General features: G+C 62.8%; 3 protein-coding genes across 22 annotated transcripts in view; all 3 read right to left on the bottom strand.

Moving 5' to 3' along the window:
• Positions 1-300: 300 nt before the first annotated feature.
• On the bottom strand, positions 301-1,514 carry LOC140602343 (uncharacterized). The gene is made up of 2 exons (XM_072771693.1): positions 1,324-1,514; positions 301-1,255 (listed from the first exon to the last, which is right to left on the bottom strand). The coding sequence occupies exons 1-2, from the start codon at positions 1,512-1,514 to the stop codon at positions 400-402; spliced, it is 1,047 nt and encodes a 348-aa protein (XP_072627794.1). The 3' UTR covers positions 301-399.
• A 7-nt stretch (positions 1,515-1,521) lies between these two features.
• On the bottom strand, positions 1,522-7,263 carry SLFNL1 (schlafen like 1). 4 transcript variants are annotated; one of them, XM_072771691.1, is made up of 5 exons: positions 6,405-7,263; positions 4,961-5,515; positions 2,950-3,414; positions 2,647-2,790; positions 1,522-2,053 (listed from the first exon to the last, which is right to left on the bottom strand). In XM_072771691.1, the coding sequence occupies exons 2-5, from the start codon at positions 5,345-5,347 to the stop codon at positions 1,931-1,933; spliced, it is 1,119 nt and encodes a 372-aa protein (XP_072627792.1). In that variant the 5' UTR covers positions 5,348-5,515; positions 6,405-7,263; the 3' UTR covers positions 1,522-1,930. The 4 variants fall into 4 exon arrangements, with proteins under 4 accessions (XP_072627792.1, XP_072627791.1, XP_072627790.1 ...); XM_072771690.1 differs by having other exon boundaries at positions 4,961-5,511; XM_072771689.1 differs by having other exon boundaries at positions 4,961-7,263.
• A 3,504-nt stretch (positions 7,264-10,767) lies between these two features.
• Positions 10,768-14,905, bottom strand: part of SCMH1 (Scm polycomb group protein homolog 1) — a 177,539-nt gene continuing 173,401 nt past the window's right edge. For 16 of the 17 annotated variants that reach the window (XM_072771672.1, XM_072771673.1, XM_072771679.1 and 13 more), the window contains 2 exons: positions 12,856-12,998; positions 10,768-11,883 (listed from right to left, as the gene is read on the bottom strand). In XM_072771672.1, coding sequence (XP_072627773.1) covers positions 11,758-11,883; positions 12,856-12,998 — 269 coding nt within the window. In that variant the 3' untranslated portion in view covers positions 10,768-11,757. Of the gene's footprint in view, positions 11,884-12,855; positions 13,018-14,905 lie in introns of all 17 variants that reach the window. The other variant, XM_072771670.1, reaches the window with a different exon arrangement.

Genomic DNA, 14,905 nt, shown 5'->3' with positions numbered 1-14,905 from the left:
ACCTCGACTGCCTCAGCCGCAGCTGATGGGGTGAATTCTAAGCCCTGCTGCCCCGGGGTCGCGTCACACAGGATGGTTTCCGAGAGAGCCGTTCCCCACACCAAGGCTCTGACGACAGCCGCGCTGCCCTCCCTGCAGCAACGGGGCCTCGGCTGGGCGTGGGGTGGTCTGCAGAGCCCCGCGGTGCGCCGATGTCCTGCCCGTGCCGGAGCGCGCTGCAGCTGACCCGCCATCGGGTACAGGCTCCCCGGGCCTGGGGGCCTGAACAGCCCTGCCCCCCCCCCCCCACCGAGACGGCAGAGTCGGGCCGGTTCTGAGCCCCAGATCCCGGGAGAGCTGCCCTGGACCCGGCGCCCCTGCTCCTCTGGCTTCCCGAGCAGCACCTACTCTGTGCTGTCCTCACGGAGCCTCTGCAGACCTGTTCAGGCCCCGGGCCGGGGTGACCGGGGGCCCAGGGGCCGAGGAACAGGAGGCAGGAGGTGACCAGTCAGGACACACATCCATTATCCGCATGTCTGGGAAGCGGTGGGAGCGTGGCGCCGGCCCTGGCAGCTGCACGGCCCCGGGGCCCCGGGAGGGGGAGCCGTGCATTCCGGGGCCCCGGGCGTTGCCCTGTTCCACCAGGTTCCGTATTTCCCCGTGGCTCAGACCCCGAGTCCAGGGGCATCCTTGTGTGTTTCCCCTACTACCTGCCTGAGGTAGGTTCTGGACGGCAGCCGCGACCCTATGCCCGGCTCCCTGTGGTCTGGAGCCTGCGCTGGGCGAGGGGGCGAGGAAAGGCTGCAGAGCGTGATGGCCGACGCTGCGGCAGGAGGCTGGAAGCAGGAAGGGGGGCTCGGGGGGCTCCTGGAAGCAGGAAGGGGGGCGCAGTGGGGCAGGGGGGAAGTTGAACCCAGAGCGAGCAGGCTCCTGCAGTGTGGGAAGGGGCCCTCCGGGGGGGAGGCGGCCAGTCGAAGGCCCTGCCGCAAGTGTGTTCAGGGGACGGGGTGGCCGTGTGGCCGTGACGTGGGCGAGGGTCAGGAGGGGGCGAGGGCAGAAGGGCCGGGCTGCGGAATTGTGGGCCCGCTGTTCCGACTTTGCCTCTGGTGGAACGGGGGCTCCTGCAGGGCCCTGCGCCCTGACGCCACCCGACGTTCGCTGGCCATCTCCGCTCTGTGTGCGGACCTGACGGCGGTGGCCTGAGCAGGGATCCTCGCCCAGGGCTGGAGGGAGCCTGGCGTGGAGGTCAGACCCCTCCTGGCAGGCGCTGGTGGTGCTGGGGAGACACGGGCGTCAGTCTGATGGTGACCGTGGGCCCCCGCCCGCGCCCATTTCCCGTCTTACAGAGGAAGAAACTGAACAGCGGGAGCACTTGGCCGCTGAGGGCCCGTCTCTAAGGCCGAGCTGCACCTGCCCGGGCCCCACGCTCTGGGCGGGAGGAGCCCCGCGCTGGCTGGCCTCGTGGATGGGGGCGGGCGCGGGACTCCCCACTCAGCTGCGCGCAGCGGCTCACCGGGCGTCCTAGAAAGAACCATCCTCGCCCCAGGTGTGTGGAATTTATTAAAGGGCTGTGACGGTCACAGGTTCCAGCAAAGGCCGCGGTGGGGGCTGCGGAGTGGCCTGTTGGCCCCGGAGCCATGTGACCGAGTGGGCCCTCCCCAGGCTTTCCCAGTGCACATTCCTTCTGGTGCGTCTCGCTGCTGCATCCGAGGCACGAGCCTCCGAGGAAGCAGGGCCGTCCTTAGAGCTCGGCCCCAGGGTGGCTCCGGCCGTTTTTAGCAGCGCTTTCTGGAAGCATGGTTGCTGGAGTTCCGTGCGAAGAGCCATTTCTCAGCTCCACGGACCCGGATCTGCTCGGCTCGAGGCCCCCGCACGGACGGCCAGTGGGAGGCCATCGGGGGAGCGCCCCCTCCAGGTGGAGCTGGCCTCCGCCCGCCCGCCGCCTGGACCCTCACAGGACGCAGCAGGTGCAGGAGATGGGCCGGCGCCGCTGGAGCTGCTGCTGGAGCTGCTCCTTCTCTGCCATCAGCACCTTCAGCCTCTGCTCCAGGTTGCCCAGCTCGGCCGCCCACTTCTGCGGGCGCCACAGAGCCAGAGTCCACGGCGGGGCCGCCTGGGGGGGCCCCCTCCACCTGGCCTTGAACCGATGGAGGGGGTCAAGACCCAGGGGCCCCGGGTGGGGGTTGAACCGATGGAGGGAAAGACCCAGGGGGCCCAGGGTGGGAGGGTGATTCCTGGAGGCCACTGGGAGGCACGCCGTCCCCTCGAGGTGGGAGCCGGTCCCTGCTGTGCCGCACCCCTGACAAGTCAGGCCTGGGTCTGGAGGGAAGCCGCCTGACCCGACTCCCGCCAGCATCCCAGACCCCGGCCCACCCAGCCTCTGGCGCCTCCCAGTTCCGTGGCCACTTGCCCCCCTCTGGCCGTCAGCCCCTTGTCCCTCTCTGCTTTCCTGTGCCCGACGTGGGACCGAGTCCAGCACTGACTCCCTCCCATCATAAGGGCCTCCCCCAAACGCAGTACAGTCTTCGGGTGCTCCTAAAACTTCTCGCCATGCCCCCTCCCCCGGCTGGCCCAGCCCACACGGGGCGGCGGTCACCGCGCTCAGCCCCTGGGGGCGGGGGGCGGGTGCCGGGGCCGGGGAACACGCCGGCCCTCCCGGGAGCGCACCTGCCGGCACCACTCCTGGATGGCGTGGACGGACAGCGGGCCCTGGGTGCTCCCGTCCCGCCGCAGGAACACCTCACCCTGGTCGGTCTCGTAGAGCTGCGGCTGTGCCGGGGCCCGGGGGCCGTGCACACTCAGGCGGATCACCTTGGGGGGGCGACAGCGGCTCTGGCAGGCTCCTCGGGGCGCCTGGGGCCACCTGGGGTGCGGGGGGCTTCGGGGCCCTCCTCGGGTCACGGCCCCACCCCTGCCCAGCCCAGCAGGGTTGAGGCCCGGACGGACCTGGACCCTTTCCGGGGGACCCACCTTGAGGGGCGTGCTGGCGGCCGAGGTGCTGACCACGGGGATGAAGGAGAGCGTGTAGGCGTCGGGGAAGACCTGGGGCCGGAAGCCCTGCAGGACCGAGTCCACCAGCAGGCGCACGCGGTCCTCGTCGCGGTGGCCGCAGCGCACGCCGTGCACCAGGCCGCTGTCCTCGACGCCCACCAGCAGGCTGCCGCCCCCGCTGTTGAGGAAGGCGCACGCGTAGCGCCGCAGGTGGTGCTTGAAGGCCAGGCTCAGGTACTCACCGCCGCCGCGCTTGAACTCCACACTGCGCGTCTCGCTGCCCAGGAAGGCGCCCTGGAAGAGGCGCTCCTGGCCCAGGATCTCCTGGTGCGCGATGGCGCTGTCAGAGCGCGTGCCCCCCGCCTGGCCCCGGGACCCCCGCAGGGCCCGCCCCGGGGTGCTGCTGGGGGGGCTGGGGCAGGGGCTCGGGCCGCTGTCCTCCTCCTGCGGGGCGGGAGGGCGGGGGTGAGCCGGAAGTCAGCAGCCCCGAGCCCTGCCGCTCGCCCGGGCGGGGAACCTGCGGGGTCCAGCTCTGAGCCGCCCCTGCTCCTTCCTGCCGGGCCGCGGGGTGCATGGCGGGTCTGACGGGCTCCCCCGCCTGCGGTTGGCGCTGCAACTCCTGTGGCCAGTGCCTTCCTACTAGGGTACAGACCCGGAGGCCCTGTGACAGCGGGTGAGGGGGCTCCCAGAAGCCCGCCCCCTCCTGGTCTCCCTGGGATGCCTGCCTCTTGCTTTCCGGACCACGGACCCGTCCCCCCCGCCGCCCCCCGCGCCCCCAATCTCCTGCCTCCTCCGGGCCCCTGAGGCCGCATCCACCGTCTCTGCTCTGTTCCGCTGGCCTGGCCCCGGCCTCCTCGCGGCCTCCCTGCCTCCCTCCCTCCAGGACCCTGGGATGCAGGGGGACTCTCCGTCCCCCCTAACGGGGTTCTCTGCTGCTGTCCCTGGCTCCTGGTGGCCTCCAGTCTCCAGCCAGTGTGTGTGGGGGGCTTGGTGGCGCGGGGCACGCCCCCACCCGCCCCGCAACCCCCAGAGAAGACAGCTTATCAGAAACCTGAGGAAACTGTCCCGCACACGTGCGCACGCGCCTTGAAGTGCCAGCCGCAGAGCTGTTCGGCTCTGCAACAATCTAAACACAGAGTTTTCATCCCAAAAGAAAAGGAAAGCCAAGTGCCCTGGCATGGCCGCTCCCACCCCCGTAGAGGACCCCTGCGGCCCCTGGGGCCTGGCCCCTGCCCCCTGGCCCAGCTCTCCTTCAGCCTGAGCTCCGGAGGCACCAGACGGCTTGTCCTTATGCACGCGGGACGGTCCCCCCGCCTAGGACATCCTTCCACTCCCTAGTCCCCGCTGGGGCCTCCGTCCTGCGCATCTGTCCCTACAGCTCTGTGACGCCCGCAGCTTTGTGACTCGTCGGGTCCGGCTCTGCTCTGAGCTGGGGGCTCCTTGAGGGCAGAGCGAAGCAGCCCACACTTTCCTACCCGCCTCAGCCAGCACGGATCCTGCCCCCGAGTGGACAGTGCATACCCTAGGGCCTGGGCTGGCCCGGGGAGGATGGACAGGGGGCCCAGGGAGGATGGACGGGGGGCCAGGGAGGATGGGTGGGGGGCCTCAGGGAGGATGGACAGGGTCCCAGCGAGGATGGGCAGGGTGCCCGGGGAGGATGGACAGGGGGGCCAGGAGGATGGACGGGGGTCCCAGGGGGGATGGACAGGGGGCCCAGGGAGGATGGACAGGGGACCCGGGGAGGATGGACAGGGGGCCCGGGGAGGATGGACGGGGGCCCAGGGAGGCCCCGCGCGGCCCGTCTTCCAGGCTGGAGCTTCCAGGCTGCAGCCAACCACCGCCCTGTGCTGAGGGGGCAGCGTGCAGCGCCAGCCGCAGGCTGTGGTCATCGGGGTAGCACATCCGACCCTGGCTCCTCAAAGACACACCTGTACCCCCGCCCCCGCCCCTCCCCCAGGGCGAGGCTCTAGGGTTCTCAGGCCGCACTTACCTCCCTGCAGTTTGGGGGTCCCTGGCCCTCCCCCAGCACCAGCTCCTTCCCACGGGCCGCCAGCTCCTTGGGGATCTGCTGCTCCTCCCAGGCTGCTTGCAGGAGCCGGGGGAGGGAGGCCAGGGTGTCCTCAGGAGCCGACACCTGCACCAGCGCGTAGGCCCTGCGCGGTCGCCTCACCACCTCGATGTGCTCCCGTGGCACCCGCAGCTCCAGCCGCTCCAGGGTGTCTCGCAGCAGGCAGGTGAGCACGGGCACGGAGAACTGGGGGTTCAGGTGGCCCACGTAGAGAATGTGTGCGCCGGGTGCGGTCTTGAGGCCCGAGTCCTGGGGCAGGGACTTGTTCCCTGGGGGCTCTTGCAGGGGCTGCTCGCCTGGGGGCTCCATGAGGGGCTCCTGCCGCTGTTTGCGGCGATCTCTTCCTGGGGGTCTCTGGAGAGGTCTCTCTCAGAAGGGCTTCTGGGACTCCTCACTGCCGCCTGTTCCTCCCAGGACCGCCCAGGGGGCGCAGGGGGCACTGACACTCCTGGGAGGTTCACAGTTGGGCAGGGCTGGCTGGGCAGGAGCAGAGGGGGGAAGGGTGGAGGGCCAGCCGAAAGGGGCCTGCGGCCCGCCGAGGCGCAGGAGAGGAGAGGGGAGCCAGGGCCGAGGCGGACAACAGAGCGCGTGGGCCTGCCCCTCCATCCCACAGAGGGGAAGACGGAGGGGATGTGCCCCCCAGAGGGCAAGCGGCCCAGAGCTCAGGTCTCAGGGCCCCGCCACGCCCCTTCACGGGCCCCAGGTGTCCTGTCTTACCCCCCAGTCCACAGGCTGGAGGAAACGCTTGGGATTCCCTGGCTATCAGAGATTCCTGCTGCCTCCAGACCTCAGGGAAACCTTTTCAAGGGGACCTCGGAGAAGCAGCCGCCACCCAGGGGTCTGAGGACTGGCAGCGGCTGCAGTGCTGCTTGCCCTTGCCTGGTCTGAACCTGGTGTGAACCTCGTGAACCTGGTGTGAGCCTGCTGTAAACCTAGTGTGAACCTGGTGTGAACCTGGTGTGAGTCTCGTCTGAACCTGGTGAGCCTTGGCTGAACCTGGTGTGAACCTGGCGTGAGCCTGGTATGAGCCTGGTGTGAACCTGGTGTGAACCTGGTGCGAGCCTCATCTGAACCTGGTGTGAACCAGGGGGTTTTAGAGCAGACATCTTTCTGCTTCAGGCACACTGACCGAGGAAAGCTTTGGCCCCTCCCCAGAAAAACGGCCTCCACCCATACACAGCTAATTTGAGGCGGCTGTGGCCCTTCTTAAGAGCTCCTGGTCTAGACGGAGGCCTCCGATCTTGGTCCAGAGAGCAGAAGTGAGGGGGGGGCAGAGCCGGGGCCCTGAAGTACGCCCCTCCCGCCGGGCCAGGGGCCTCACTCCTGAGCTGTGCCCTGTGTGGCCCACAGCAGCACCTCCACTCACCCCCACACGCCTGACCTCTGCTCTGCGTGGCGGGTGCCACCGGCCTGCATCTTTCCAGAGTGGATCCTTGGGACAGTCAGGGCCGGGAGAGCAGTGCGGCTGGGGTGGGGGCGTTCAGGACCAACAGGAACAGGAGGAAAGGACATGACCCTCATGTCCCGATGTTCCTGGGGGAGCGTGGGAGGTGCCAGCCCTCAGCTCCCACAGACCCCTGACCCCCAGCCAGCAGCTCCTGGGGACCCTTGGGGGCTTGGCGGGGCAGCCAGAGGGAAGCTGGGGGGAAATGGGCGGGGCCGGGCACTGCCTGTGATCTCACAGGAGTCAACAATGCCTTCCTGGCTGCCTCAGGGCCGGGGGCCACAGGTCCCCACCTTCCCCTTTAGTCCCCAGTCCCAGGCTTCACGAGCGCAGATGGCCTAGCTACTACCAAGATGAAGCAATGCGCACGGTTGGTTCCAGGTCCTCTCCCTGCCCGGGGCGGAGGCTGGTGGCCAGAAGCGCCCCGAGAAATAGGTCAAGAATTGCCATTCCCTGTCAAGGACAGGCCTGTCACCTGCTGCTCGACCGGCCCGAGACATGGGGGATACACGGCCTCTGTTAGCGCAGCTGGGGGTGGGGGGGTGGTGGTAAATGCTTCTGCTGTGCAGATGTGGGTAGCCCAGTCCACGCAGCTTCCGGAAGCCCTGAGTGGGCGGCAGAGGCTTCGGCCGGGGAGCCTGTAGGGCCGTGGGGGCGCCCCCTCTCCGCGCAGCCATCCCGAAGAAGCTAAGGGCATCTTGTTTCCCCTCGGGATGGAGGAGAAGCTTGGTGGGGGAGACGGTGTGAGGTGCCGGGGCGTGGGGGCGAGGGCCGCGGCTTGCCCTGCCCTGTCCCGCGGGCCATCCCGAGCCACTCAGGTGGGGACCGCATGGCCTGGCTCTGCTGCCCGGGAGGAAGGCCCTGGGGCTGCGCTGCCGCAGGGACCTGGCGGGCCTGGCCAGGGGCGCGACTGCGCAGCGTGATGCTTGTCCCAAGGCCCGCGGACAGGCTGCCTTCTGTGCGAGGTCTGCACCCCCGAGTCCCCGAACAGCCCCCGCGCTTACTGGGGTCCCTTCAAACACTGGATCGCGTGTTTCCCGGGATCTCTCCTCACCTTACATGAGAGGAACGTCCGTTCCACGTCCTTGCTTGGGGAGGGCGCGAAACGGTCACCGTCAGCACTGAATACATGTAGGAAATAGGATTTCAGACGCTAGAGTGTACTGCAGTGTAACCGGGTTATTTGCAGCATCCGCTTCCTAACTGCAGTGGCCGACATGGGCTCGGTGTTCCAGGACGAGCAGCCCCGCGTCCCCTCACCGGAGGGCTGTGACCTTCCTGACACTCTCTACTTGGCACCTAGAGGGAAACAACTCTTGAATTTAAAGTTCAGACCGTGAGTGGACCCAAAGCTGAGGGAGAGGGCAGCTGCGGATACGGCTGTCTTCGTGCTACCTGGGGAGTGTCCACTTGGTGGCCCCACGTGGTTGTGATCCCTGAAAACACAAGGATGGGTGCGTGAAGGGGCGGGGCAGCGATGGCACCTGAGCTCGGCCATTGGGTGGGAGAGGCCAGGAGAGCAAACTGGACCTCAGGGGAGAGGTGGTGTGGACACAGGCCTTGGCCATCTGGGCCCCGGCACTCTGGCCTGTCTTGAGCCCTCCCGTTGCGTATGGGCACCTGCCTGTGGATTCCCACCCACGTCCCACAGGGCCCAGCCCCAGCCTCCCACAGGAGCCTTGGGTCCAGTGTCTTCACCCTGGGACTTGTCACCTGTGGGCTCCTGAAGCACCCGCAGTGGCTGTGGTGTCACAGGCCGGGCATTAATTAATGCAGTTATGACGCTTGGCTGCCATGGTGCCTGGACTGGTTTCCAGCTGTGGAGCTTCCTGGTGACTGGGGTGACCTGGGGTATTAGGATAAGGAGGTTGCACAAAGCTGAGGGCAATGGAGGGAGGGGGGTCTGGGCTCTCCAAGGCAAGAAGGTTCTCTAAGTTTTCAGCTTTGGTTGCAGGGAGGAGGGGGGAGCCACCTTCCAGCTCTTCCGAGGAGGGGTCCACGCGCACCGCCACAACTGCAGCCCATGGAGGTCTTGGGTGGTTTCACGAAGGTGCCAACGAGAAGGGCTGTGGAGGCTCCAGCCTGACTGCAGCGGTGACAGGGATGGCGTGGCCAGCGGCAGGGAGCGGTGCAGATGGTTCCCTAAGTAGTGCCTAGACTCTACTGTCCTCTCCTGATGGTCCTCAGCGCTGGAGCCAATGTCCTGTCCTTGTCATGGGGGGGGGGCACGTGGAGCTGGTGTCAGGAGGCCTCTGTCCCCCAGTCCCAGAGGCCTTCCCATCTCATGGGTGGCTGGACTGGTGGGGTTGCCGGAGTGGTGTCCCCCGCCCTGCAGCATGTGGGTACGGGCCTGCCAGAGGCCACTTCAGCCCCTCCGCATGACTGTGGGTCACTATTAGAAGGCTTGGCTTCAGGAGATCATTTCAAAAGTGTTTTTTTTCTTAGAAGACATTTAATTCTGATCCCAGGGGTGAGGGCAGAGTGAAGGGGGAACAGATCCTCTCCCCTCCTACAGCAGCTGACGTTTGGTTACCTCTCTAGTTCGGTTCCCTTGGAAACCAGGTAGAAGTGGGATGCCAACCGCTTCAAGGCGACGTTGCTTACAGTAAGAGTGAACCCTCCCTGTAAATCACCTGGATGGGGACGCTGGCTTCAAAGCCACGGCCCTGGGCCTCCCTATGCAGAGGCTCAGTGGGCCCGGGCCTCGCAGGGACCCGGAAGCGATGCCTCCAGAGTTGTTATGCCTACAAACTAGGGAGTTACGGTCCCTCGGGGCGTGATGCTGCTAGGCCAAGGTGAACCCCACTGCTCCCCTTGCACCTGAGCTGTCACCTGGATGATGGTGGGCTCTGCAGGGACTACCCCAAACAAGACTGCTTCATGCTGTCCTGCGGTGGCGAAAGTTTCCATCTCACAGCCTTCAAGGTAGCCTGTGGAAGCCCTGAGTCTGACTGGTCAGCAGGATCTGGGACGGCGGCCCGGGAGGGTGTGACAGGCACCCCTGATAAGCTGTGGAGTTTGGGGTCAAGTAGCTGTCCAAGCTGTAGCTTCCCCACTTGCAAAGGGTGTGGGGGGAGGGGGCGGGCATGGTAGTCCCTCAGGGTGACGGTGAGGTTTAAACAAGACTGTGCATGAGTAAGTCAGCACGAGCAAGCTGGTACACTATGCTCTTGGCGACCAGCAGGCAGGAGAGGCGGGAGCTGGCCGGCTCCACCAGGGCAGCCCTGCAGGGTATCTGGCCTGCCTCCACGTGCTGGCGCTACCTCCAGTCCCTGCGTCTGTCTCTTGGGGAAGGATCACACCCAGAAGTTCATTGTCAGGGGTCAGTAAGGCTGTCTCTGGACGGACGGCACGCCTACCACACCCCATGTCCAGGAGCCTGTGGAGAAGACAGTCCTGCTCTGGTTCAGGAGCCTGGACCCAGACCGCACGACCGTGGTGAGAACTCACAGGGGCCAAGTGTAAAAGACATAAATTACTCCCCATGTTGACGCCAGCCATGGCGAGAATTGGCAGGGCCATCATCTGAAGCCCTCATGGCCACGTGGGCCCAACAAAGGGAAATGACCCAGCCAAAGCCTTACAATAAACACACTCACTAGAACTTCAACCTTGGCCTTGGTTTCAGAGTACTTGGCTCAAACACCTGCTTTGGTGCTTCCTGGGACCTGACCTTACATTTCCTCATCCAGAAGATGGGTTTGCTGTGAAGATTTAATGGGCCAATTCTAATTCCTGTGGAGTAGTTCACGGGCCCACAGTGACACAAGAGTGTCAGCTATTATCAGATTTTCCTGCATGGCGCCGCTGCCCCTACACCACCTCCGGTGACCCCAATAGAAATGAGGCCATGTGGCCCCGGACTGGAGTGGGCCCCAGGTCGCCACAAAGGGTAGAATGCAAGCTGGGTGAGCCTGCATCTCACCTCAAGGCAGTGACGAAGAAGATGAACCCAGCCACGGAGGTTCTCAGAGCCGCTGACCCAAATACTGTTCTTCCTTTTTTTTTTAATACTGTTCTTCCTGCTTGGACTTCGTGTGGCTTCTGTGCTCCCCACTGTCTTGCTGCACCAGAGCGTGGCCCTCTGAGGGCAGGAATGAGCTCCACACGGCCTTCCCAGTAGGCATAGGGAAGACAGTCTGCTTCTGGGGACTGCTGGAATCAGAAGGACTCTTGGGGATCACCTTGTCCACACACCTCCTTTAAGAATGAGGAAACTAGGGCAAGAGAGGGGAGTGCTCTGCCATTGGAAGTGCAGTGCTCTGTCGACTGATTAAAACCACACTGGCATCTATATTGGTTTTTATTTATAAACAGATTGACATAAAAGAAGTCTGGATGGCAGCAGGGGCAGCTGTGCTGCTGACTTGCTTATAAAGGAAGCATCTGGATGACGGAGAGGGTACAACTAGACTCCAGCCTGCAGACCCTTCCCTTCCATCCACCTTACGGCCTTCGTGACCTAAAATCATGGGGCCTAACCTCCTTCGGCAGTAGTTCTGGCCAGGGCAAGGAGCTATGGGGCAGGGGACTCCCATTCCCACAGTGGAGGTCCAGGGCTAAAGGGCCCAAGGGCAGAAGAGGGAAAGGTGACAGGGACCCTCTCCTCCCCCCGCTGAGTGATATGGTCATGGCCTGAAGGATCTGTCCATCCTACAGACAACGTGCCCTCGGGGGATGGCCCTGATGGCCTCTGAAGAGGGCCCATGTCTCTTGGGGACCAGGGCCAGGCAGTCTCCCTTCTCCTGAAGCCCAGTGTCAGGAGTGAGAGGAGTATGAGCTGGAGGGCTTGCCCAAGTGCCAGAAACAATACATTTAAACAATAAGAAAAGATCTTTTTTAAAAAAAGGTAGAGGTCTGCACCATGAGTTTGGAGTCTGGGGCTCTCATGAGGTGGTGGTGGGAGCTGCGGGGCAATGGGGTGCCACGCCAGGCCCAGCAGGTGGCAGGGGGATGGGGCCCAGGTGTCAGTCTAAACGCCCTGTGAGAAGCCAACCAGGCTTGAGAAATAAATACAGAGGGACCTCAGAGCTGAGGCAGGGCTGAGGGGAAGAGAAGCGCCAGCCCTGGGCCCACACTCTCCCCTTGGTCCTTCATGGAAGGACATATCATGGCAGGAGGGGGAGCGGTGGTGGCTCCGCACAGCCTCCGGAGTCCTGAGGCGGCCCTGAACTCCACTGAGGCGCCGGCAGTGGGCTGCTGGCCCCCCTTCCGGGGAGAAGAGTGCTGGCCCGTTTTGGGTGACCCCTCGGTGGTCTAGGCTGCGTCTCCCGGTTCAGAACTTGCCCTGCTTGAGCCGGTCAATGTGGAAGGAGAGCTTGAGTGCTGGCCCCAGCTTCAGCCCCATGTACTTCATCATCATGTCGCTGCGCAGCAGGAGCAGGGCCTTGCCGTCGATCTCCTGCGGGGGGAACGTGCCATCAGAGGCCTGGTGGCCTGACCCCCTGGGAGGTGCCAGGTCCACAGGGCCCAGTGAGTCAGCCCCCCTCCCCCACCCGCCACTCCTCCTGAGCCCAGTGGGTGCTCCTCACAGCTTTACTGCCCTGCTGCAGCCTGAGGCAGTGTCCCCACCCTCCCAGCGGCTGATGGCTGACCGCTGATGGCTGACAGGCTGACCTCTATGTTCCAGTTCCCGGGAGTCCCCACCCCCCCAGTCCTGTGCTGGAGCCCCTCTCCCAGACTGTTTCTCTGGGAGCCACCTTCTTCCTGGGGGGCAGGGACCCCTCTGTGTGAGCTAGGCCCAGAGCAGGCCCTTACTGAGCAGCTGTGAGACTTTCAGGCTTGACCCAAGGGTGCCCCGAAACCCACCAGCACGGAAAAGTGAAATGATTCATGAGAGGCAGCACATCTGTTCTGAGCGCCCAAAGGGCAGAGCAGCACCAAGCAGTGGGGGCTGCGGGGAAAGGGGTTTGCACCCCAGATCAGGAGTATGGTCGCTGCTGGCAGGTCCACAGCAGTACCTGGCTGCACAGCCAAATAGTCACAGAAGAGATGCTGCAGGCTCACAGAAGAGCAAGGACAGGATGGGGGCTGAGGAGGTCAGACAGTGGGAGCCATGTGACAGGAACTCTAAATTGGGCTGAGGCCGCTGGTTCTCAGGCCATGGCAGGCAGATGTGTGAGCAAGCACTCCTAGGAAAAGAGGAGAGTCCTTGCCCTGGCCCTGAGGCCCCTGGCCATGCAGCCAGCAGGAATGTGACACTATAGGCACAGGCTGGACTCGGTGCCCAACCAGGGATGCTTGAGACCCAAGATTCTGGCTCTCTTTTCATTGGGGGTCTCCTGTGCTCAGTTCCATGGGGGCTTTAAGCATCTACAAGTTGAGGAAGCAAGGCTCCCGGTGGACACAGGACTGGTCGGGCAGGGGTACCTACATGTTTGCGAAAAAGGTCAGCGTGAGGTCCAAGCTGAGGATCAGCTTCCCGGACAAACTGCATCACGTCCTCCACTGTCCATGAGGAGGGGTCCCGGCCACTCAGTCGAGAGGTGTCCCGGCTTTCCAGGTATCGGTCCGACCCTGCAGGACAGGAGGGAACCTGCCATAACGGGTGGGGACTGGTTTGTAACGCCCCACCACTCTCCGTGGTGTGTCCCAAGGGCCCTGTGGGTGAGGCTCGTGGCAGTGCCAGAGCAGAGGAACTGGAGGTGACCGAGGGAGGGAAGGGTTTTTCTGCAAAGGGATGAAGCTCTGAGACTCTTCTTCAGTCAACTCTTTGTTCTTTTAGATCTGATTTTGGAAAGGGTCAGAAGGAATTTTACATTAAGGTTGTGGTTCAGCCTAGAACGGAGTCTGGTAACAGTGAGTAAGGGGATGACTTGGGTTCAGTGGGGGCCTGGTGGGGAAGGCTGCTTTTGTCCTGGCTCTGGAGACCATTTCTGGGGAGACTTTGGGAGATGGGGAAGGTTAAAGCCAAATCCTTGGGATCTAGGGAGAAAAAAAATGGTGGCTAATACCCTATGCCTCCTCCAAGGCCTGGAGAGTGGCTAACCTCGTCACAGCCTGATGATGCACAGAGGAAGAAGACAGCTTTGCCTGGGCTGCGAGGAACCTCGTTAATGTAGTGCTCTGCTCAGAGCTTCTGTATCAGTCTTGGCTCAAGTACAGATCCTCTCCTTTCCCTGATGGGATCTGGGCTCTCTGAAATCTGAACTCCTTACCGCGTGCATGGTCTAGAAGGAACCCCATCATCTGGCCCTTTCTACCTCTGACTGCATCTCAACCCCCTACTCCCACCCCTTCCTTTCCACACTCCAGACACACTGGCTTTTTCCTGCTTCTTGAATAGGCTATGCTTTTATTCTTTGACCTTTAATTTCCTCTGTTTGCAATGTTCTTTTCCTAGGACTTTGCATATCTGATTCCTTCTCAATATTTATCTCAAATATCAATTCCTCAGAGATCGTCACTGACCTCCTAGTAAAAGTACTCCATTCCCCCCAGAGCCATTCTCAATCCAATTACTCTTCTGTTTTCCCAGCACGTATCACGACCTAGAATAATTCATGTATTTATGTTTACTGTCTGTAGTCTATTTTCTGCCCTATTTCCTGGTGATACTGTGATTTTTTTTAAATACACTATTTTTTTTAAAGATTTTATTATTTTTTTTTAAATTTTTTATTTATTTATGATAGTCACACACACACAGAGAGAGAGAGAGAGAGAGAGAGAGAGAGAGAGAGAGGCAGAGGGTGAAGCAGACTCCATGCACCGGGAGCCCGACGTGGGATCCGATCCCGGGTCTCCAGGATCGCGCCCTGGGCCAAAGGCAGGCGCTAAACCGCTGCACCACCCAGGGATCCCTAAAGATTTTATTTATTCATGAGAGACAGAGAGAGAGAAAGAGAGAGAGAGGCAGAGACACAGGCAGAGGGAGAAGCAGGGCTCCATGCAGGGAGCCCGACGTGGGACTTGATCCTGGGCCTCCAGGATCACACCCCAGGCTGAAGGCGGCGCTAAACCGCTGAGCCACCCGGGCTGCCCGATACTGTGATTTTTAATAAGAAACATACACATGTGGTCTTTGTCCTGTTTCTGGCACAGAACCCTAAAATTCTTTGCATTTCCTAAATGGTAAGAGAAATAAAGATGTCTTTTACTATGTGTAATAATAAGCCCCTTTCAGTCGCACCTATGTTCATGAGCTCACTTCTGGAAAACCCCTGAGGATGGGGCTGGTTGCCGACCTCCCTGGGAAGAAGTATCGCCAATGACTTCATCAACTGTGCCTGTGTAATGAAGGTTCCATAAAAAACTAAAAGGATGGGGGTCGGAGAGCACCTGGGCTGGTGAGCACATGGAGGTGTGGGGAGAGCAGAACCCCGGGGCGGGGCGGGGTGGGGCGTGGAGGTCCGTGCCCCGCCTTCAAGCCTTGCCCTGGGCAGCTCTTCTATATCCTTTCATAAAAAGCTGGTAACTTAAGT

The sequence above is a fragment of the Canis lupus genome, chromosome 13, assembly GCF_048164855.1.
Source record: "Canis lupus baileyi chromosome 13, mCanLup2.hap1, whole genome shotgun sequence".
In the NCBI taxonomy this organism is placed as follows: domain Eukaryota; kingdom Metazoa; phylum Chordata; class Mammalia; order Carnivora; family Canidae; genus Canis; species Canis lupus.
Note: the sequence above shows the minus strand (reverse complement) of the source record. Positions and strands in the feature narration are given on the sequence as shown.